Source organism: Delphinapterus leucas, chromosome 2 (assembly GCF_059928025.1).
Source record: "Delphinapterus leucas isolate spDelLeu-1000000601 "Yukka" chromosome 2, BTC_Dleu_Yukka2, whole genome shotgun sequence".
Taxonomy (NCBI): domain Eukaryota; kingdom Metazoa; phylum Chordata; class Mammalia; order Artiodactyla; family Monodontidae; genus Delphinapterus; species Delphinapterus leucas.
This window is the reverse complement of record NC_143130.1, coordinates 179,685,590-179,709,003: the sequence shown is the minus strand read 5'-3', so window position 1 is coordinate 179,709,003 and position 23,414 is coordinate 179,685,590. Positions and strand designations below refer to the sequence as shown.

Here is a 23,414-nt window from a genome sequence, read left to right as displayed (position 1 = left end):
CGGGCTCAGTAGTTGGGACTCGCGGACTCTAGAGCGCAGGCCCAGTAGCTGTGGCGCACGGGCTTAGTTGCTCCGCCGCATGTGGGATCTTCCCGGAGCAGGGCTCAAACCCGTGTCCCCTGCATTGGCAGCTGGATTTGTAACCACTGTGCCACCAGGGAAGTCCAAGCTTTAATTTTTAATAAAAATTAATTGTGGTAAAATAACAGAGAAGAAACTCTGAAGTCTGGCTGTGGGCAAAGAGGCACCACTGGAAGGTGTGCTTCTTCTTGGACCCTCCCCTGCAGTCAGGGGTGCTGCAGCTCCCACCCAGCCTCCAGTCTGGGGTACAGAGTCATTCTCTGCACGGGGTGCAGCTGGTCGGAGGCTCAGAGCTGACCGGGAGGTAGCCTGTTCCAGCCAGCATTTCATCCAGGACCCAACAGGGCTCCAGGAACCGGAAGGCGAAGGCCCAGGTCTGAGGACCGTGTCCTCAGGTCACAGAGCAGAGGAGACCCAGGCAGTGCCAGGAGTCAAGGTGAGGTTGGCAGGGGACAGGCCGCCCAGGAGGGGCGCCCCTGTGAGGCCCGAGAGCACCCCTCAGAAGAAGACCTGCCCATGGTCCCCATCTGTCACCCCTGCCCACACTCCTGTCAGCGGCCCGACCCCAGTCATCAGGCCCCTGGTCCAGATGAGTGAGCTCTGCAAGCCTGAGGCAGACCTTCAGGCCCCAGTCCAGGCCCAGGGCCCAGTGGAGGCGCAGCTGTTCGGGACCGAGGGGGAGGAGGCTGCATCCCCCTCGTCCTCCTCCTCCCCAGTCCGTGCCCACCCCCCAACCCAGGCTGAGTCCTTGTCCCAGGAGGCACTTGGTGTGCTGATGGCTGACCTGGTGGGGTTCCTGCTCCTCAAGTATCGCACCAAGGAGCCAACCTCCAAGGCGGAGATGCTGAGTATGATCCTCCGGGACCATTGGGACCACTTCCCCGTGGTCTTCAGCCATGCCTGCGAGTGCATGCAGCTGGTCTGTGGCATGGACGTGAAGGAGGTGGACCCCAGCAAGCACACCTATGTCCTGGTCCCCACCCTGGGCCTCACCTGGGATGCCATGCTGACCGATGGGCAGAGCACGCCCAAGGCTGGCCTCCTGGTGATGCTTCTGGCTGTGATCCTCCTGGAGGGTGAATGTGCCTCTGAGGAGGAGGTCTGGGAAGCACTGAGCGTCATGGGGGTGTATGCAGGAAGCAGCACTGCATCTATGGGGAGCCCAGGGAGCTGCTCACCAAAGTGTGGCTGCAGGAGGGCTACCTGGAGTACCGGCAGGTGCCCCACAGCGACCCCGCCCCCTACGAGTTCCTGTGGGGTCTCCGGGGCCAACATGGAGACCAGCAAGTGGCAGGTCCTGGAGTATCTGCTCAGGGTCCATCGATGGGATCCCAGGTCCTTCCCATCCCTGTCTGCAGAGGCTGTGAGCATTGAGGAAGAGGGGCCCTGAGCCAGAGCAGCAGCCAGGCTCCTTCCAGGTCCACGTCCAGCAGCTTTTCTTGCAGGGCAGGAAGGGAGGCTGATACTCCACTGTGAGTTTGAAGAGGGAGCAGTCAGCCTTCTAAGTAGTGAGGGTCTGGGAGAGTTAGGGGAACACGGTGTATAGCATCTTTGGGTTCCTGTTGTGTATGATGACATGGAATTTCATCTCTGTTTTCTTTAGGAATTCTTCAAATATTGTTCCTTTTAAAAGAAGGCTTAATAAGCTTCGGTATCTAAGTTTGTGAATGGCATTGATCACACATGTATTTGCGCTAATTCAGTTCAACGACAAGAGTTTTGCTATTTTGTAAAACAGATTGTGAGATTCCCATATTATTCTGTGATCCTGAACAAGATAACATGGCATTGGAATATGAATCTCTTGGAAATGAGAAAGAACTTTAGAATAAAATTGATGAGGTCAAGAAAAAGAGAAATAAAAGTAAAAGTTAATTCTAAAAAATATATATATACACACACACACATAACGTAAAATTTACCATCTTGACCATTTTCTAAGTGTTAGAAACTTTTTGATATAAAGCAATTTCAAAATTCTGAAATAGAATATTAGAAAAAATTTTCATTTAAACAACTTTATGTATACAGGTTGATTATAAGACATTTTTTCAACTGTACTAATTTTTGAGTTGTCCAGCCTGGTATTTTATACTTGTATTCAATAAATATTTGAATAAGTGAAGAAATGATAAAATATCGCTTTTCTAGTATGTCTTTTAGTAAGTTTGGCCTTCATTTCTCTAGGTGGCCATCAGACCCAAGAGCAGAGAACTCAGAGAAATGTAATAAATGTACCTGGAGAAAAACGCACTGAAAATGGGGTAAGTAATAGTGAATTAAATTGAAAATTTTTAATTGCTTTTTATAGGTACTAGTGAATTGGGGTTATAATTTATTTTTAAAGAATTAATTTTGGGGTAGTGCTAACCGAAAACAATAAAACAGCCAATTATTTTACCAGCAAAACAAGTTTATTTGGGAACAGTGAAGAATTGCAATTCAGGACCCGCAGCTCTGGACAACCACATCCCAGTCCTCTAAAGCAAGAGGAAACTCTTTTTTAGAGGAGAAGGGGAAGTTGGGAGGGGCCGCTGTCAACAAAAAGTCTGTTGGAGGAACCTGGGAGTTTGAAGTATGGTGGCTTTACATTGGCTGAATTGTTGTCAGGCAAAGAGGAGATCGTTCTTCCTGCTGCTGGTGGCAGTAGAATGGTGTTACTTCCTCTGGGGATGCACAGTACATCTCTTCCTGTTGGGATCTGCACCAGTGTCTAGTGGTATGTGTGTGAGAGCTCCCCATTGTGGCTTCCCAACTCCATTTTCCTGAGGTTGCCCTTTATTTTCACAGAAGTTGTCATTTCTTTTGAATATTTCAAACATTTTTATGAAGTTATAAAGTGGCAGTCACTTGAGTGGTAATGGTTTTTTCAATCCACACCATGGCCCATGCACTGGATGGTCTCAAGCAGAGCAGTGCTCTCCATGCCCGTTACATGTTGCCGCCCACAGCATGTCCTGGAGCAGCAGCTGCATGTGTGCCTCTGTGCTCATGACAATGGCCTGTCTCCAGGAAGCAAATGGTCTAGTCTCTAGACTAAGAGATGGGCAGGCAGACTTGCTTCGTATCTTCAGTGTTGATGTCTTGATCCTTCTGTCAGGTCTTAAAAGACAAAGTGGCTGGTGGGTTGAAGTCTTCATAGGTGCCTCCAGGAAAGAGAACTTCCTTTATCATATGGTGTAGAGTTGGAGAATAGGCCTAACATTGATATAGGTGAGGAATTTTGTCTAAGTAGAAGCGTTCTTTTTTTTTCTTCTTTTTTTAATATTTATTTATTTTATTTGGTTGCATCGGGTCTTCGTTGCAGCAGGTGGGCTCCTTTGTGACTTGCAGGCTCCTTTGTTGTGGCACATGGGCTCCTTAGCTGTGGCATGCATGTGGAATCTAGTTCCCTGACCAGGGATTGAACCTGGCCCCCTGCATTGGGAGCACTGAGTCTTATCCACTGTGCCACCAGGGAAGTCCTAAAGGGTTCTTTTTAAGAAATACATGTTAAAAGAATGAGCAGAAATGAATGAATGAGGGTGAATGAATGAGAGAAGGAAGAATGAGAAATTTTCACCATGGTCTTTTCTGGAAGTTTTAGTAATAAGTTTTCCAAATAATTTTCAGGCTGGAGAATTAGTTTCTTTTTCTGGCTCTGCCACTAACTAGGTGTGTAGCCTTGGGCGGGTCACCCCCTGGCATGTGCTTGGCACAGCTATACACTGGAAAAAGCACCGGCCTGGAGTGCGGAGGGCCCATGCTCAGACACGGCTTCAGAACTTTCTAACTAGCTAAGTCTGAGCAAGTTACTTTGCCTCTGTACTTTCCAACTCGCTATTATTGATTTCCGATTTTATTTCTTTTATTGGCTACCATTGTGACTTTAAATGATATACTTAAGTCTCTATTTCTTTGTATGATAAACTTTAAACCATGTCTCTGGACCTCCCTTCTTGTAAGATGAGGGTATTAGCACCCCCTCCCTTTTCTCCATCTCCCCTTCCCTCCTGTCCTACCTTCCAGCTTTTTCAGCTGTACTTTTCTTTCTTTCTTTTTTTTGCGGTACGTGGGCCTCTCACTGCTGTGGCCTCTCCCGTTGCGGAGCACAGGCTCCGGACGCGCAGGCTCAGCGGCCATGGCTCACAGGCCCAGCCGCTCCGCGGCATGTGGGATCCTCCCGGACCCGTGTCCCCTGCATTGGTAGGCAGACTCCCAACCACTGCGCCACCAGGGAGGCCCTTTTTTTTTTTTAATTTATTTATTTTTGGCTGTGTTGGGTCTTTGTTGCTAAGCACGGGCTTTCTCTAGTTGCAGCAAGTAGGGGCTACTCTTTGTTGCAGTGCGCGGGCTTCTCATTGCGGTGGCTTCTCTTGTTGCGGAGCATGGGCTCTAGGCGTGCAGGCTTCAGTAGTTGTGGCACGTGGGCTCAGTAGTTGTGGCACGTGGGCTCAGTAGTTGTGGCTCGCGGGCTCTAGAGAGCAGGCTCAGTAGTTGTGGTGCACGGGCTTAGTCGCTCCGCGGCATGTGGGATCTTTCCAGACCAGGCATCGAACCCATGTCCCCTGCATTGGCAGACGGATTCTTAACCACTGCGCCACCAGGGAAGCCCTCAGCTGTACTTTTATGTTGTCAATGTTGATAATATTTGTGTACTTTTATCTAAGTATAGTTAAGACTTTATACTTTGTTTATACATTGGTTATAAAGTTGAAAACCATTTAATGGTGTTTATTATTTTAGATTTTTCAGATATTAGCCACTGCAGAGCCAAGTGGTATACTAGATTATATTTTCTTCTTTTTAGTTCCAATGTACTAATCCTTGTGCCACTTAAGGAGAACTATTCCTAATGTCAAGATTAAGGATTCTCCTTCCTTACCCTTCAATTTCTAAAGATCATTCCACAAATCCTCTTCTTATTCCTGCCTTCTGATATACTTGTCCACTCCAAATCTAGAGCCTTTGTGGGGTTCCGTCAGGCATATGTGCTTCAGAAAGTCATAAGAAATAAAGGCCCAGGCCCCACTGGCAGAACTTTTGATTCAGTAAGTTTGGAATGGGCCTGGAAAACTCCCTATATGACTCTGTTGCCCTGCCAGGTTTGGGAACCTCCAGGTTACATGTACCCACTGTCGGAAGCATTCAGAACTTACCTGTACAACAGAATTTTGAAGATCCTTTTGAGTTCTAAGATTTCCTGACCTGAGCTTTAGGGAAGGTGAAGTAAATACATTGAGTAGGCTTTGTGTATTGAGGCAGGGTATGTGTGTATATGATAAAGGGAAGGGACTCAGGAGGAAAGGATTCCCTTCCGATAATGTAATAAGGTGAGTTTTGATGTGATGGGTCTGTGATCTTTTCCAGGATGAAGTTGTTTCTTGTTAACATGGAAATGATGTTTACATTTCAAGAGCAACAAAACTGAAACCTGAAACCAAAATTAAAAATGTGTTTGTAGGGCTTCCCTGGTGGCGCAGTGGTTGAGAGTCTGCCTGCCGATGCAGGGGACACGGGTTCGTGCCCCGGTCCAGGAAGATCCCACATGCCGCGGAGCGGCTGGGCCCGTGAGCCATGGCCGCTGAGCCTGTGCGTCTGGAGCCTGTGCTCCGCAACGGGAGAGGCCACAGCAGTGAGAGGCCTGCGTACCGCAAAAAAAAAAAAAAATGTGTTTGTAGCCTTTACATGAGCTTATAATTAGAGGAAGGTAGAGAGCTAGCGAGGAGGTATAACTCTGGCCTAGAAGCATGACATCTAAGATGTTACTGTGTTTTATGGCACACACACTTGCCTTTTAAGCCTAATAATATATTACCTTTGTGAAGTACTTTATTGTCTACAAAGCACTTTTACATGCATTTTTTTTTTTTTTTTTGGTGGTGGTACGCGGGCCTCTCACTGCCGTGGCCTCTCCCGTTGCGGAGCACAGGCTCTGGACACACAGGCCCAGCGGCCACGGCTCACGGGCCCAGCCACTCCGCGGCATGTGGGATCCTCCCGGACCAGGGCATGAACCCATGTCCCCTGAATCGGCAGGCGGACTCTCAACCACTTGCGCCACCAGGGAAGCCCTACGTGCATTTTTAAAGTTAATGAGATGTTAAAAATGTCCTTCTCCAAAAATGTTTTTGTGTATATCCTGGATATAGAATGGTGGCACAGTGAACCTTCTGTCTGTGGGCTGCAGCAACCAGGAACAGATCCAGCAGCCTGTGGGTTGGAAGAGAAAGACAGGCTCTGATTTGGTGTGATTCATGCCCATTAGCAGCTGCTGAGGCAGGAGGCTGCGAAAGTTCTACTCTCCTAAAATTGCAGGTCATGAAGTCAGGTTGTCTAAGAAATAAAGGCCCACGGGCCTCCCTGGTGGTGCAGTGGTTAAGAGTCCACCTACCTATGCAGGAGACACGGGTTCGAGCCCTGGTCCATGAAGATCCCACATGCCATGGAGCAACTAGGCCCATGCACCACAACTACTCAGCCCACGTGCCACAACTGATGAAGCCCGTGCACCTAGAACCCGTGCACCGCAATGAAGAGTAGCCCCCACTCGCCACAACTAGAGAAGCCCGCGCATGGCAGCAAAGATCCAACACAGCTAAAAGTAGATAAATAAATAAATTTATGTATTAAAAAAAAAAAAGAAAGGCCCAGATCCCATTGGCAGAACTTTTGATTCAGTAAGTGTGAGGTGGTCCTGGAAGACTCCCCATATGACTCTGTTGCCCTGCCAGTTTGGGAACCTCCAGGTTATATGTACACACTGTCGTAAGTATTTGGAACTCACTTTTCCAACAGAACTTGGAAGATCTTGTTTAACTTTATGGTATAAAGGCAAATTGATTTATTCTCATTGTGTATGCCTGTATCAGGGGTCCCAAGACCACCTCCGGTGTCGGTGATTTGCTTGGAGGACTCACAGGGCTCAGCATTATGGTTGTGCTCACGGCTGCAACCTCCTCCAGTCAGAGGACACAGAGCAAGAGCAACAGAGGGAAGAGGGGCACGGGGTGACATCTGAGGAAACCAGGCTCCCAAGAGTCCGCTCCCAGTGGAGTCACACAGGATGCACTTAATTCTTCCAACTGCTAATCGTGACACGTGTGAAATGTCTGCCAGGGAAGCTCGTCAGAGCCCCGAGGCCTGGGGTTTTATTGGGAGCTGCTCATGTGGGCAGCCTCTATCTAGCAAGCACCAAAACTCCAGACTCCCAGAAGGAAAGCAAGCATTTTACTTAGGTGTCCTGAAAGTATCTATACTTCTTTGCTGTTTTCTCAGCCAGTCAGGCTAAATCTGAGTCCGTTTCTGCTCTATTCCTCTACATCCACTAAGTTGCCAAGGCCAGTTGATCGTACCCCCACCCCCCATATTTTCTTCTAAGAGCTTTATAGTTTTAGCTCTTATATTTAGGTCTGTGGTCCATTTTGAGTTAATTTTTGTGTATGGTATGAAGTAGGGGGGCCAAGTTTATTCTTTTGCATGTAAATATCCAATTACCCCAGCACCATTTGGTGCAAAGACTATCCTTTCCCCATTGAATTGTCTTGGCACCTTTGTCAAATCAATTGACTGTATATGTGTTCGTTTGTTTCTGGAAGCATTTATTATTAATATGGTCACTTAGTCTCCTTGTTTTCCATATGGTACCCAGGACTCAGCTGGGACTGTCATCTCCCAGGCCAGATAACGTTTCAATTGTCTAGAGAATAAACTTCTAGACTTCCGCCAGGGTAAGAGAGAGGCAGTCACCTAGATCATAGAGTTGGGGAGGAGATCTAGGGATTTTACTGCTTCTTAAATATCTTTCACTCAGTTTGCTTTATTTTAGGTGCCTTACATTTCATCCCCCTTTCCAGAGATACATAGTTTTGCCAATTCCTGAGCCCTTTGAAGGTTCTGTGACATAACTGGTTTCTTCATCCAGTTTCACCTCTTCTCTCTTGAGGTTTGTCTCAGATCTACTAGGTCAGTTACTTCTCATCCATTCTCTCTCCAGCTTCCAAACATTCTTGTTGTCTCCATTCCTGTTTTTGTGGTTTTATATTATTTGATGTCAAAAATCCCTTTACTATCATATAGTGGTTTTGAGATTTAATGAAATTAGGATTAAATAATTCTCTGTTTTGAGCAGAAGAACTAAGTGTACATTTCTGTTAATTTCTCCTGTTGGGATTTGTTGAACTTACTGATTCTGAGGATTGGCATCTATCAACATAGCTGGAAAGTTCTCTACTGTTATCTCTACAGGTATATCTTCTTCCACATTCTTTCTTTTTTCTTCTCTGGAACTTTGATTAGACATGTTATATCTTTCATTTTATCCTTAATTACTCTTTTATATTTTCACTTTCTTTGTCTCTTCATACTGTGTTCTGGATAATTTCTTAAGATATATTTTTCAGTTAATGAATTCTGTCTTTCACTATGTTTATTTGGATGTTAGTACATATAATATGCTTTTAGTGTTACTTGTTATGAAAAGACAAGGCACAGTGTGGGAGAAAATACTTGCAAATACTATACCTGATAAGGAACTATATTCAGAATATAAAAAGAAATCTCAAATCTCATTAAGAAAATAAAACAGTTTTAGAAGAAGCAGGCAGAATATTTGAATAGATGCTTCACTAAAGAAGGTATGTGAATGTCAAGTAAGCACGTGTAAACATGTTCCACATCATTAGTTTTTAGGAAAATACAAATTAAAACCACAGTGAGATACTACCACGCATCCATCAGAATGTCTAAAACTAAAAAGACTGGTGATAGCAAGTGCTGGCAGAGGTGTGGAGAGCCTGCGAGACACACACGGCTGCTGAGAATGTAAGTGGTGTGGTCTGGAACACAGTTGGACAGTTTCTTTAAAACTTGAACATAAATCTGTTATACGATACAGCAGTTCTACTTCTAAGTATTTACACGAGAAAGGAAAGCAGATGTCCATATAAACTTGTACATGAATGTTATAGCAGTTTGATTTGTGGTAGCCAAAAATCTAGAAAAACCCTAATGTCTGTTAACAGGTGAATGGACAAAAAAACTGTTATATCCATACAGTGCAATATTCCTGAGCAATAAAAAAGAATGAACCGGGCTTCCCTGGTGGCGCAGTGGTTAAGAATCCGCCTGCCAATGCAGCGGACACGGGTTCAAGCCCTGGTCTGGGAAGATCCCACATGCCGTGGAGCAGCTAAGCCCGTGTGCCACAACTACTGAGCCTGCAAGCCACAACTACTGAGCCCACGCACCACAACTACTGAACCTGTGCTCTAGAGCCTGTGAGCCACAACTACTGAGCCCACGTGCCACAACTACTGAAGCCCATGTGCCTAGAGCCCGTGCTCCGCAACAAGAGAAGCTACCGCAATGAGAAGCCCGTGCACTGTAACAAAAGAGTAGCCCTCACTCACTGCAACTAGAGAAAGCCCGCGCACAGCAACAAAGACCCAACAACGCAGCCAAAAATAAATAAATAAATAAATTTTTTAAAAAAGAAAAGAATGAACCACTGCTGCATGCTACACCATGGATGGATCTCAAATCATTACGCTGTAAGAAAGAAGCCAGACAAAAGAGTACACACTGTATAGTTCCATTTATATAAAATTCGAGAAAACGTAAACTAATTTCTAGTAAGAGAAAGTAGATCAGCAGTTGCCTGTGGACCTGGGACCTTGGAAGGGGTTGGAGGGAGGTGGGAGGGAGGGATTACAAAGGAGCACAAGGAGGTTTTAAGGGTGATGGGTTTGTCCATTTTCTTCATTGTGGTGATAGTTTCATGGTGTGCATGTTTGTCAGAACGTGTCAAATTGTGCACTTCGGATATGTACAGTTTATTATATGTCAACTACAGTAAAGTGGACTTAAACAGTCATTAAAAATTTTTCAGTTTAGAGGTTTTAATTGGTTCTTTTCCACCTCTTCTTGGTTACTCTTTGGTCATATTTTAAGCTTCTCTTCTTTAAACACACTAAACATAGTCATTTCATATTCTGCAACTAATAATTTCAGTTTCTGCATATGTCGCTTCTACTGGCTTTAAGTCATGGTTTTATGATCTTTGTGTGCTTTGATTTTTGACAATGAGCTTCTCATTTTCCTTGGAACTTGACCTGTGAGGTTTTTGTTTGTTTGTTTTTTTGCGGTACGCGGGCCTCTCACTGTTGTGGCCTCTCCCGTTGTGGAGCACAGGCTCCGGACGCGCAGGCTCAGCGGCCATGGCTCACGGGCCCAGCCGCTCCGTGGCATGTGGGATCTTCCCAGACCGGGGCACGAACCCGTGTCCCCTGCATCGGCAGGCAGACTCTCAGTCGCTGCGCCACCAGGGAAACCTGACCTGTGAGTATTTTTAAGGTCTGGATGAAGGTGGGATTTTCCCAAGTGGTTTGCATTTGCTTTGGTCAGTAACTGGGCATGCAGATAGACTCACTCTGTGGTCCCCTTTGTGGGTCTTGAAGCTTGCATGAGAGCTGTCAAGCCTTCATAGATTCTTAGCGGAGTCGTCCCCCTCCACTCAGACTGTGATGGAGAGAGGGCAGATTTCTCCTGCTCCCATCTGTGGGTTTGAGGCTGTTTCTCATTCACTGTCACACTGAATCGGGGTCCTGGATGTATATGGGCATCTCCTATTGGACTCTCCACCCTGGGTTGGTCTCGTCTTTCTCTCTCTTTTTTTTTTTTAAATCTGAAATGTGTTTATTGGGATGGTTTCCTGTTCTTCTTGATTCAGGGTGCTTTTAGTGCTGCTTCCGTCTGGAGGAGCATCCTTCTGTAAGCCTTGCTCTTCCTCTTGTAGGCTGGCGGAGGACAGTAGAGCAGCTGCCACACAAAACTACTGTTTGTGCATGGCTACAGGTGGTGGTGATTTTATAGCATCCTGGGCATTTCACATCCATGAAGTAGGAATTGGGGCTCTGCACCAGGCACCACTTCTTGTGTTCCTCTTCTCTCCTGGAAAGGGATGAAGGAGATCCATTCCGAGAGGCGTGTTCTCTTGGGGAGGTCGTCACTACCAGAAAACCATACTTCTCTCTTAGTGCCAGGCTTCAGCAGCTCCAGAGGGCAAGTCTCCAGGTGGGCATAAGGTGGCTTTGATATTTCCTCAATGCCCAGAGCTTCTGCTGTCTCTTTATTTTGGCCCCTGTAGCTTCCTTCCTGCTGTGTCAGCTCGGTGATGCTTTTAAAAATAGGTTTTTTATGTTTTTTTATTTTTTTTGCGGTATGCGGGCCTCTCACTGTTGTGGCCTTTCCCGTTGCGGAGCACAGGCTCCAGACGCGCAGGCTCAGCGGCCATGGCTCACGGGCTCAGCCGCTCCGCGGCATGTAGGATCTTCCCAGACCGGGGCATGAACCCGTGTCCCCTGCATCGGCAGGCAGACTCTCAACCACTGCGCCACCAGGGAAGCCCGGTTTTTATGTTTCATCTTGCCTTTTAATTGTTGCTATCAGGAGAGTAGCTCAGCGTGTTTTGTGGACCACATTCTGAGAGGTGGAGTAGTTACCATAATGCTCAGCTTGTAGCACTCATGCGGGGTGTAGTTGGTTTCTCTTATTGGTGTTCATGCTCTTTGATAGCCCTGTTCTCCTGTTGACCTTTCTAGCCCCAACTGCGCCTAGCCACTTGCCTTGGGTATAAATGTGGTTAAACCACACTGAATTGGTATCAGTGAATTTTAATCATATGAGTGATTCACATATAGGATAAAATAGCATATTGTAGTAGTATTGCAGGGGGTGGGAGCCAGTATATGCTTTAGATATCTGATTGACTCTTATTAATTTGTAAGACTTAGTAATTTTTGGAATATGAAATACACGAGTCCCAGAGCACAATGAGATGTTAGAGAGGTTCAATTTTACAGAATATTTTATGTGATAAAAATAAACCTACATGCTTATAATGTACCTTGATATCATTATCACCTACTTTTTTGTTTGCTAAATAAGCAAGTAAAAATACTCTCCAAACCTGAAGGTTTATAACCTTGGAGAGAGGTAGGAAAAAAGAGGAATGATTTAATGTTCTAGAATATCTTGTGAGTATAAACAGATTTTATCCTAATTATTTTGTCAGTTTTGTCTTAGGGATGTTTGTCATCTTTGAAGTGGCATTGTTCTTGAGAATCCAGTTATACTTTAAAAAACTAGTTATAATTTTAAACCAATATCTTGTGATGATTAAATCACAAGATGGGATACTGGCTGTTAGGTCTAATTCTTCTTTATTTCTTACTTTTTAAATTGAGAAATAAATTTACAGAAGAATGTGTAAAACATGTATGGTTTAAAGAATTACTTAGCAGACACTCAGGTAACTACCACCCAGGCTTGGAAGTCCTCTTTTATTCTTTTTAAAGCAATTCTATCCAATTTATTTGTTTATTTATTTATTATTACAGTAAGTTGATTTACAATGCTGTGTTAGTTTCAGGTGTTCAGCAAAGTAATTCAGTTATACACACACATATATATTCTTTTTCATATTCTTTTCCATCACAGGTTATTATAAGATATTGGGACTTCCCTGGCGGTCCATTGGTTAAGACTCGGTTCTTTCACTGCCGAGGGCCCAGGTTCGATCCCTGGTCGGGGAACCAAGATCCCACAAGCTGCACGGCACGGCCAAATAAAAGATGTTGAATGTAGTTCCCTGTATCCAATTTATTTATTTATTTGCGGTACGCGGACCTCTCACTGTTGTGGCCTCTCCCGTTGCAGAGCACAGGCTCCGGACGCGCAGGCTCAGCGGCCATGGCTCACGGGCCCAGCCGCTCCGCGGCATGTGGGATCCTCCCGGACCGGGGCACGAACCCGTGTCCCCTGTGTCAGCAGGTGGACTCTCAACCACTGCGCCACCAGAGAAGCCCCCAATTTATTTTTATTTTAGATAGACCAAAGACATTATCAATGCAAGGTGTTTGGTGGTGGCTACTTGAAGTCTGCCTCAGATTTCACAGAGAAAGAATGGGTGTTTTTTGGAGAGAGCTGTGAAAACGGATAAACTATAACACAGTGTGAGGAGTGTGATGAGAGTAGGACAAGGCACCACAATAACAGGGAGGATCAGATTAGCTTTACTGAGGTGGTGACCAGAGGCTTCCGCAAAGATAGGGAGGAAGACGTGGGGCTGTGTGGCGGCAGAGAATGTAACAGCAGAGCCAGGGGACAGGAAGGTGGGGTGATGATGAAGAGGGAAGAGAACTGGAGAACCCGCCCGGGGGTCTCATAGTCTGGACATATCTTGTAGGAGGTTAAGTAAGAGGAAGACAGGGTCAGCTGTATCTCAGAAGGATCCCTGGGTGCCAGCGTGTGTGATTGTGTGTCTGGGTGGAGGGTGGAATGGGACCGGAGGCAGGGAGCCTCATGAGGCTTTGCCAGCTCTACTTTACAGCAGAGTCACAGCTACTTGAATCTCAGCGAGAATTACTTCCAAAGAAAATATTTGAAAATAAAAATGTCAAGGTTATGGAGATATAAACTCAAAAGGCATCCTGTTATCTGTAAACTACAACTTAAAGAAAATGTCACTTGAGATACTAATGTAAACAAGAGGAGTTATTAGCTAACAGAATGATCTTTCTTTATAGAAATCTTAAAAGAAACATTTGTAGGAGGACAATATTACCCTCCAAGAAAAGAAATTCCTTGAAAATCATCTTTCCAGAAAAATGATCAGACGCGAGGTTTTAAAACTAGTTCTTCCGGGACTTTCCTGGTGGCGCGGTGGTTAAGAATCCGCCTGCCAATATAGGGGACACAGGTTCATGCCCTGGTCCGGGAAGATCCCACATGCTGCAGAGCAGCTAATCCCGTGCACCACAACTACTGAGCCTGTGCTCTAGAGCTCATGAGCCACAATTACTGAGCCCATGTGCCACAACTACCGAAGCCCTCACGCCTAGAGCCCGTGCTCCACAACAAGAGAAGCCACCGTAATGAGAAGCCCGCACACCACAACGAAGAGTAGCCCTCGCTCGCCGCAACTAGAGAAAGCCCGCACGCAGCAGTGAAGACCAAACACAGCCAAAATTAAATAAATAAAATTTATTTTTTAAAAAATTAGTTCTTCCCCTCTTATAATTCATTTATATCTGCTTACATGAAATTGTCCCAAGAAAGCCACAGATGACTTCCTCTGGAATAATAGCAGCAGCGATAGGCAGGCCTGCTCACCATCCTGCCTTCCTCCAGAAAGCCCTTCAGTGTCACTAGGCAGGTGTCATTAGTCTATTTTGTCATTTCTCATAGTCTTCCAAAAATAGTTACCTAGAGTTCATTCTTCCTAGAGTTACCTAGAGTTCATTTTTTTAATTATTATATGCTAGAATCAAGTTATGTTTAGCTTTTACATTTTTCCCAGGGGGTGGAATTAATCCTTTCCTGTTAGATTGAACCATATGAAATTATTGATTTTGACCGTTTTTTGATCTACAGAAATAGCATTTTCATATGATTCAAACTAATAATAAGTGGTGTCTAATGGAGTGTCTACCCTTTGATACAATAAATGATTGTTGGTTAGGAGCAATCAGATGTGCCTATGCTGTAGCCTGGTAAGAAAAACACATGAGGGCAATACCACCTGTGCGATGGAAAGAGCGCCTGGCTTGCTGTCAGGAGACCCAGGTTAAGGTCCTGACACGGATACTGACCCAACCACAGGAGCTTGGGGAGCCGGCCAGCAGCTGCACAGAGGCTCAGCTTCCTCATCCTAAGCTCAGCTTATCTTCCTTCACAGCGTTTCCGCACCATCAGCTAAGATAACTGTAAACTCAAGTACATATGAACGTCTGAGCAAGCGCTCCTTACATGTTGTTGAACCTCTAGAATTTCGAATCCATTAAAAAAATACTGAGTTCTGTCCTATGTCTGGAAGTGATGTCAGATCCTGAGCGTCAGAACAGCTGTGTAAGAAATCCCTTAGATGATCGGGAAAAACTTCAGGAAGCAGATGGTGTTGCCGCTAGATCTTCAAGGATAAGGAAGGGTTTAGGAAGTAGGAGAAAGGCACTGTGGACAGAAGGAAGAATGTGAGCAAAAATATGGAGGTGGGGAAGGGTTGCTTGTGGAATGGGGCGGCAGACACAGCTGTGAGAGAGATCAGGAGCTGAGCCGCAGCTTCCAGTGGGCAAGGTGGGCTCAGGGTGGAGACAGTGCGAGAGCCATTGATGAAAGTCTGGAGTTTAGGGAGGAAGCCCGAGTTGGAAGGAAAGGAAGGGGTTTGGTTTCAGACATGTGGAAGTTGAAGTGCTGGCAGGGCATACAAACAAAAATGTGAGTTTGGCCATAGGAACTCTGGATCTAGAGCCCCTTTGGAGAGAGGCCAGGGGTGGATGGCTAGGCTCACCAGTGGGTTAGCTGTGTTCTCCATATAGACTAAATACAAGAAGAAACTTGAAAGCTTGGGGAACTTAACTTTTTCCCCAAATAATATTACAGTTATATTCTTGTCTGTTTTATAACCAAAGATGAAGTTATTTGGTTGAGTGTTAAAATCAGCATATCAGGATTAAAGCTGACATCTAAGGTGGCCCATTAGCAGATAGGTGTTTACTGACAGAATCCACTAGTCTTTACTGTTAATTGATTACCAAGCAGTGTACGTTAGGCATTGAGGGGAAAAGCAGCATTTATATTTAAAACCTCTTGATTGCCCTGTTATCTTACTCTCCTAAACATATACTCATAAACGCTCTCTTCTTTGGATTGTGACAGTGCTGTTGGGAACAGCCAAACTCTTCTAAGTAGTACATGATAGAACGATAGAAGTCTGTAGAGTCTTCACGAGATTTCACAGTCAGTGGATGTGGTGGTTTTTAAATATGTCTGCAAATTCTTTAACATGCCTCCCTTCAAAGGTGGAGCCTAATTTCCCTCCTCTCTAAGACTTAGTGACTTGCTCCTAACAAACAGAATGTGGGGAAGGTGAGGTTGTGTGACTTTGAGGCTGGTTCATAAGGAGATAGCTGCTCCAGCTCTCTCTCGGATTGCTTGCTCCAGGGTAAACCAGCCACTGTGTCACGAGGACACTGGAGCAGGCAGCTCTGAGAAGGGGCCCACTTGGAGGAGAACTGAGGCCCCCCACCAGCAGCCAGCGGCAGTTGGTAGCCATGCGTGTGAGCCATCTTGGAACCAGATCCTGCGGGCCTTAAAATGGCCACAGCCCTGCCTGACATTTGACTCCATCTCAGGAGGAATTTCTAGCCAGCACCGACCAGTCATGCTGCCCGGGAATCCTTCACCCACAGAAGCTGTGAGCCATGATGAATGTGTACTGTTTTAAGCTCATACCAAGGTTAGGTGTGATCCGTTACTCAGCAGTAGAGAGCGGACACACAGCCTGGGAAATAAAGAAAGGGGGACTGTTGATTCCCAAACTGTTTTCACAGATATAAAATATATGAGTTGAACGCTGAAGTCATGATGATAGAAGTAATAACACATGAATACAGTTGGGACATGAAATGTCATGCAATGACAGTGTGTCATATTTGTGAAAGGAGGAGAAGGCTTCACAGTAAGTGTGGTTGGTGGAGAGGGATGCAAGAGAATTTTTCTTTGGAATGACTTTGAAATGTAAATTCTTCCTTTTATGTAATTTCCTTCACCAATTTTTCAACTTTTGGGGATAATGCACTCAAACTGAACTTAAAGTTATAGGACAGGAAAGCATCTTTAGGGTAACAAAAGCTAAACAAGAGAGCACTTGAAAACAGATGGGGGAGGCCCTTTGCACAGTAGAGCAGAGGGTTGAAGAAGACGCCCCTCGGCCTCTTCACCAGGCGCGTGTGCTCAGAGCACACGTGGGGACTCACCAGCCGTGACACTCGCTCTAGGGTTGGGCCACGTCCTATTCTCTGATGCAGAGCAGTTGGGGTGAGTAAATTGGTGACTGTTGATTTGCTTGAAACCAATGCCACAATATCACTTCTTATAGAGCACTTACTTAATGTGGTTTTTGGGGGGTTTTTTTGGGTATTTTTGCGGTATGCGGGCCTCTCACTGTTGTGGCCTCTCCCGCTGCGGAGCACAGGCTCCGGACGCGCAGGCCCAGCGGCCATGGCTCACGGGCCCAGCCGCTCCGTGGCATGTGGGATCTTCCCGGACCGGGACATGAACCCATGTCCCCTGCATCGGCAGGCGGACTCTCAGCCACTGCGCCACCAGGGAAGCCCGCTTAATGTGTTTTTGGATGTCATTATACCAAAAAAAGGTGTCTGGAAAAGGGTGTCATTTTTTTAGGAACCGTGAGAGTGAAGAGTCATTAACTGAACATATACTGTGCGAGGTGATGAACCTTTTGGTTTCATAGACAGAAGTGCAGTCTTCGATGGTTTTGGCACGTATTGGAAAAACACATGTTGGCAGAACGTTTTCAGTAGTACCTCAGATGGGACATAAAGCTAAGTCTTCTTACTAATATTTGGGAAGACTAAAAATCTACAAAACATATCATTAGAGGCTTAGGATGGAAGATGAGTGTATTGCATAATTGTCTACAATGGTTTGTTTTAGAAACTTTATTATATATTTTTAATAACTGAATTATTTTAACACCAGTTTCAAAATATATATCAAACACATTACCCGAGGAGACAAAAATACATTTGACTAAAGCCATGTTATCAACTGACTTGTGATCTAAAGCTTTTAACCACAACTATCAAGTGAGTTGTAGTTGTTTAATATCTAAAAAATCTAGTTCTGATAGCCTGTTTGTCAAACATACTTTATTTTGATAGCTTTCTGAGTCATGACTCATATACATAATTAGTACAAATGAGACATTAGCCTGGGAAATAAGCCCCCCTTTATATCTAAATTTCAGCAAATCTAGCTAGATTATTTGTTTATTTATTGGCTGCGTTGGGTCTCCATTGCTGTGTGCGGGCTTTCTCTAGTTGCGGTGAGCGGGGGCTACACTTTGTTGTGGTGCGCGGGCTTCTCATTGCAGTGGCTTCTCTTGTTGCGGAGCACAGGCTCTAGGCACATGGGCTGCAGTAGTTGTGGCTCGCGGGCTCTACAGTGCAGGCTCAGTAGTTGTGGTGCATGGGCTTAGTTGCTGTATGGCATGTGGGATCTTCGCGGACCAGGGCTCGAACCCGTGTCCCCTGCATTGGCAGGTGGATTCGTAACCACTGTGCCACGAGGAAAGTCCCTAGCTAGCTTATTTATTGAAAATCTGATCATCGTGCGTTTGGGGTTGATAGCTTCATTAAGGACATTTTTATGCTTACTTCTTTTCATTATCAAAATACCATTTATATGGAATTTTTTCTTCAACAGGAGGTTAGCATTTTATTTCAAAAGGGGATCATTAAAATTTAAACCCTGACAACACCAAATGTTGACAAGGATGTGGAGAAGCTAGAACTCTCATATATTGCTGGTGGGAGTGTAAAACAGCGCTTCACTTTGGAGAGCAGTTCGGCAGTTTGTGTCAGTTAAACCAGCCCTTAACCACACAGACCACCCATCAGCCCATTCCCCTTCAGTTACCCAAGAGAAGCCAGGACGTCTGTCCACGTAAATACTGGTACATGAATGTTCAAGATGGCTTTATTCCTCATAGCTAGAAAGTAGAAATAACCCAAACGCTCATCAGCAGATGGACAGGGTAACAAAGACTGTTATATCCATGTGACTGAATACTACTCGTAGCAGAAAGGAACGAGTTCCGGGTACAGGTGACAACGTGGATGAATCTCTAAAACGTTGTGGTGAATGAAAGAAGCCAAACACAAGGAAGTGACCCTGTCTGTGAGAACTTCTCCAGGACACGGGACTCAGTGATGATCGTGGCACAACCAGCACCACCCCTGCAGATGGCTGGTTTGGGGCGGGGGGAGTGGAGGTGACTGGGAAGCACAGCGGGGAGCTTTCTGGGATGATGGAAGTGTTCTGTCTTGACTGGACTGGTGGTTACACTGTGATGTGCAGTGGTCAGAACTCATTCAGCAGTAGACTTTAAATGGCGTATTTATGGTCTGTAAATTATGCCTCAATTAAAGTAAACGTGAAAAACTTCACTGGGTATTTCTTAAAGTAGCCTGTTGTCACTTCATTTTGTTAACTTATTACCACTATGGATGTTTTTGAAACTTTGTATCTGAAATGGATTAGAATATATGCATATCAATTTTTTTAAGTGGCTAATCTTAAATTTAGGAACGTAAAAATTAGAAAATCATGTGTTCTTTTATTATAAGTGTTGTGAAATTATATATATGTGTGTATATATATATTTAAACAGTAAATTTTATTATCTTACATAGTTTCTAGGGGTCAGGAAATCAGGGCTTGGCTGCGTGGTTCAGGGTCTCTCATGACGTTGTAATCAAGATGTTGGCCAGGATCACAGTCATCCAGGGCTTGACTGGGCTGGAGGATCTGTTTCCAAGCTCGTGAAATAATATTTTTATGAGGAATTTCTGTAAAGTCAATAATAATGTACAATAATGTAAAGAGGGTTTAGCTTCTCATTTGGATTCATTGTTTTGGGGTAGGAGGTTTTAAGAGGCACTTTTTATTTTCAGACCCACAGTTCTCATGATGAGTGGACCCAGGGTAGCTGAGTGTGGTGCTGTGAAATGTTCTGCTTTTCTGAGCTTCTCACAGGCTTTCCAGGATGGGTGCCAGGCTGAACAACACACTTTTACAGGAGTGCATGGTGATGCTTCAAGTCCTTGCTGCTACGCTGGAAAAATGCTCTTTGTATTTCACATGAGACTCTTAAGTATGGAGAGCTGAGCTCAGGCTCTGCTCCTCATAGTTGAATTTGATGGGTAACTTAATTGCTTCCCGTGTGAGGTTCTTATCCCATTCAGCAGAATCGAGGTTCATTGAAAACAGGGAGAAACTGCGTTTTACTTTCCTATTACTTACAGTATCTGGGATTATATCTGGCATATCGAGGGTAAACGAATTACCATGGTATCAAATGTGTATAGTACTTAAAAAAAAAAAAAAGCCCCAGTTCTCCTGACCCCTTCACAGTCACCCTGTCGTGTAAATAGAGAATACCTGGTGCTGGTCCCCCCTCTGTCTCTGACTCCTGCTGGGGTCTTGAGCACATGGCTTAGTTTCTTCTTTTACGAAGCTCCTTTACTACTGCTGCTTATAGCCTTTCCAGGCAGACAGGAGTTAGGGGACATCGTCAGAAGGGAGGTGATGGGGCCTGAGGAAATGTGGGTTCACGAGGTGTGGGGAAAGATCTGGGGAGGGAGATAAAATGGTGAGGAGCATGTCGACTCCCCGAAGGAAGACAGGATGAAAAGAAGTCTGGACTTTTCAGTTTGAGAAGATGCTGTCTCTGTAGGTGTGTGATCAGGGTGTGGTGGAAGGATGAGGAAATATTGATTAACTTATAAATTCATTCAAGAAATGTTAATCATTGATCGGAGCCTGTGGCCATGCACTGGGCTGGGCGCTGTGGGTGTTGGATGCACTGGGACCTGTGGAGAGTCTCTCATTAGCCAGGGCACGCCAGCACAAGTTTTCTGTCAGGTGAGAGTTTTGTATATATTGCAATACAAGTGTTGTAAGTTAGAGGTATAATGTCCCTTAATTCATTGTTCCCTCAAGTAGATTTGCAGACGCTTGGAGAAAGCGGCGGATGATATGCCCAGATAAGTGAAGGCCGGGGGCAAGAGGCTTCTGATCTTCTCTGAGCTTGTTGAGGGTAGGGGTGGGTGGGGAGTCCGTTATACCTGGGCTGGGGTGGGCTCTGTTTGTTGTGGGAGATGGGTGACATCAGTGTCAGGCTGGAGAGTGAACCCGCGTTCATTGGGAACATAAATACCAGCCCTGGAATTCAGAATCCAGGTAGAATGTTGGCGGGAGAGGGGACCCTGAGCCCTGGGGCCCCAGGCAGCAGTCCAACTGGGAGGATGGTGCAGCAGGTGCAAGGCTGGGGAGCTGTTTCCTTTCTCTGGGCCTGTATTTTAGAAGCCTGTTGGGCTGTGACCGAGAGAACTTTTCCACTAGTTTTACTAGTCGTGGAAGTGACTTGTCCTCCCTGTGACCTGGAGTTGAACTCATCAGATAACTACCATAATGAGGGACCTCGATGTGCCCATGTGAACAGGATTTGATTTCTTCTTATTAGATGCAATGAGAAGAAATAAGCAAGGAATTAGGTCATTGGTTTGTCTGAATAAATTGAGTTCATATGGAGAGCTTTAAATTGTTCCTATGGGTTTTAGTTTACAAGGAGAGAATGCATACTGATAGGCCTGTCATAAAGGGATAGAATTTACATCAAAGGTTTTTGTTTTCTTAAAAAACTCTGAAAAGGTGCTTTCTTCTAAATTTTCACATTGAACAAATTAGGGAATATGTACTAAAGTGTAAAATGTTGCATATCTGTTGACTTACAAATTTATGGTGGCTTGTGTTTTTATAACCCGTTTAAAATACAGTTAAATTACACAGGTGTGTTCACTTTGAAATAATTCACTGAGCTGAACACTATGATTTATACAGTTTGTGATATCTGTGTCAATAAACTTTTATTAAATTACAATATATATGAGTATATACATAAGATATAATACCTGAATTATGACAACAGAGTATATCTTAGTCTTATAGTTAGAAATACACATATGACACAACACATAAAAAGAGCTCTCTCTTGTTCACGAGTATGAATATCAGAATATCAAACAGTTAAACTTCTCCTCTGTCCTCTTTTCATTGTTATTCTAAGCCATTGGTGTGGAGGGGAGACCAAAGAGACAGGTTTTTGTTTTTTCTTCAAGTTGTAAAATTATGAAATTAATGTGAATTGAAAGATTTGTTGCATGAACTTCGTTTATCTCTGGTGAAAAATATGTTTAAGGAGTAAAGTTCTGAAAGTTTTAAAAATACCTTTTGTTGTGGTGATTGGAAAATCTCAATAGGTAGAAATTAGAATCCTTTATTAGTATTAAAGCAGAAATTTGGGGCATTGTGACAGTCCTGCCGGGCACTTCTGGAGAACCAACCAATCTCTTTTCAAATGAAGTTTCTGTAACTTGGCAGTTTACAATATCTAGTTTTGAAAAGGGGCTTGCTCCATATTACCTTCTCGGGATGTTAGATAAACGTGGTCCAGTTAAGACCGGTGAACAGATCCTGATTCCATTTTCCAAGAGTCCAGAATGGGCTTGAACACCACACGATTTGGGGAGGACTGGAGCCAGAGGAACAGGGGTGGGTACCCCTGTGAAGAATTACAAGAGGGCGCAAGGGAGGTAGGAGGGACTCTGAGACTGAACTTGAGCCTAGAGGTAGAAAGTGGAGCTCTGAGGAGGGGCTGTGCACCTGTGTGGTTAGCACAGCCGGGCTGGAGGAGGTGGGAGGAAGACAGACGTGGCTAGAATTGCAGCTCTGTCCCTTTGTCAGCTCTGTGCCCTTAGCCACGTCCCTTCACCTTTCTCCTGGGATTCCTGCCCATTGTGGGGCTCATCTGCCTGACACAGAGGTTTGTTATGAAGATTGTGTGATACAGTGCATGTGTCACGTCTAGCGTAGTAGCGCATGCTTAGTAAAGACTGTGCTGTATGAGATGGTCAACGGTAAGCCTCTGCATCCTGCTCTGTCCGTGCAAACTGCCTGACCTGTGGCACAGTTTGAACTCTCTGCTTCATTTTCTCATCTGTAGACCGGGGATATAATGATACCTACCTGAGAGTGTCATTTTGAGGCTTAAATGAGTTCATAAATGGAAAGTAATTACTTCAGTGCAAGGTTCATGATGAACATAATAAAAATGCTTGATGTAATTATGTATCATTAACAGAGAATGGGGACATGCTTTCCAATTCCATTGGTTGCCACTCCTCCAGACGTGTTACCTTTTTGTATTTATTTCACATAGATTAGATAATTCTCTGTCAATAATGGGTCAGTCTTTGGTGTAGGCCATACCTATGGTGTTTTTAATGAGATATTTGTATATTAGAATCTTCTATGTATTTCAGCTTCTTGAGACCAGGTGGCAGTGAAATGACATTTGTCCTTAAGGTGTCACCTACACATTTTTTTTTTTTTTTTTTTTGCGGTACGCGGGCCTCTCACTGTTGTGGCCTCTCCCGTTGCAGAGCGCAGGCTCAGCGGCCATGGCTCACAGGCCCAGCCGCTCCGCGGCATGTGGGATCTTCCCGGACCAGGGCACGAACCCATGTCCCCTGCATCGGCAGGCGGACTCTCAACCACTGCGCCACCAGGGAAGCCCTACACATTTATTTTTTACGTTGTTTATCCTTAAACATTTGACATCCCAGTTTACTCAAATAAATTTAATAGAAGCAGTCAGCAATTAGGAGGAAAAGTTCTTATGAGAAAGTAAACTTATTTATCTTCTCTTAGCT

General features: G+C 44.8%; 1 protein-coding gene and 2 pseudogenes across 7 annotated transcripts in view; 2 read left to right on the top strand and 1 right to left on the bottom strand.

Moving 5' to 3' along the window:
* PPP1R13B (protein phosphatase 1 regulatory subunit 13B) overlaps positions 1–23,414 on the top strand; it is an 84,535-nt gene that overhangs the window by 41,693 nt on the left and 19,428 nt on the right. For 6 of the 7 annotated variants that reach the window (XM_089908242.1, XM_089908244.1, XM_022575967.3 and 3 more), the window contains exon 4: positions 2,269–2,345. In XM_089908242.1, the coding sequence (XP_089764368.1) occupies positions 2,269–2,345 (77 nt within the window). Of the gene's footprint in view, positions 1–2,268; positions 2,346–5,696; positions 8,308–23,414 lie in introns of those variants that run through there. The other variant, XM_089908246.1, reaches the window with a different exon arrangement.
* Positions 576–2,262, top strand: LOC111176028 (melanoma-associated antigen 10-like; annotated as a pseudogene).
* Positions 10,797–11,788, bottom strand: LOC115802918 (small ribosomal subunit protein eS27-like pseudogene; annotated as a pseudogene).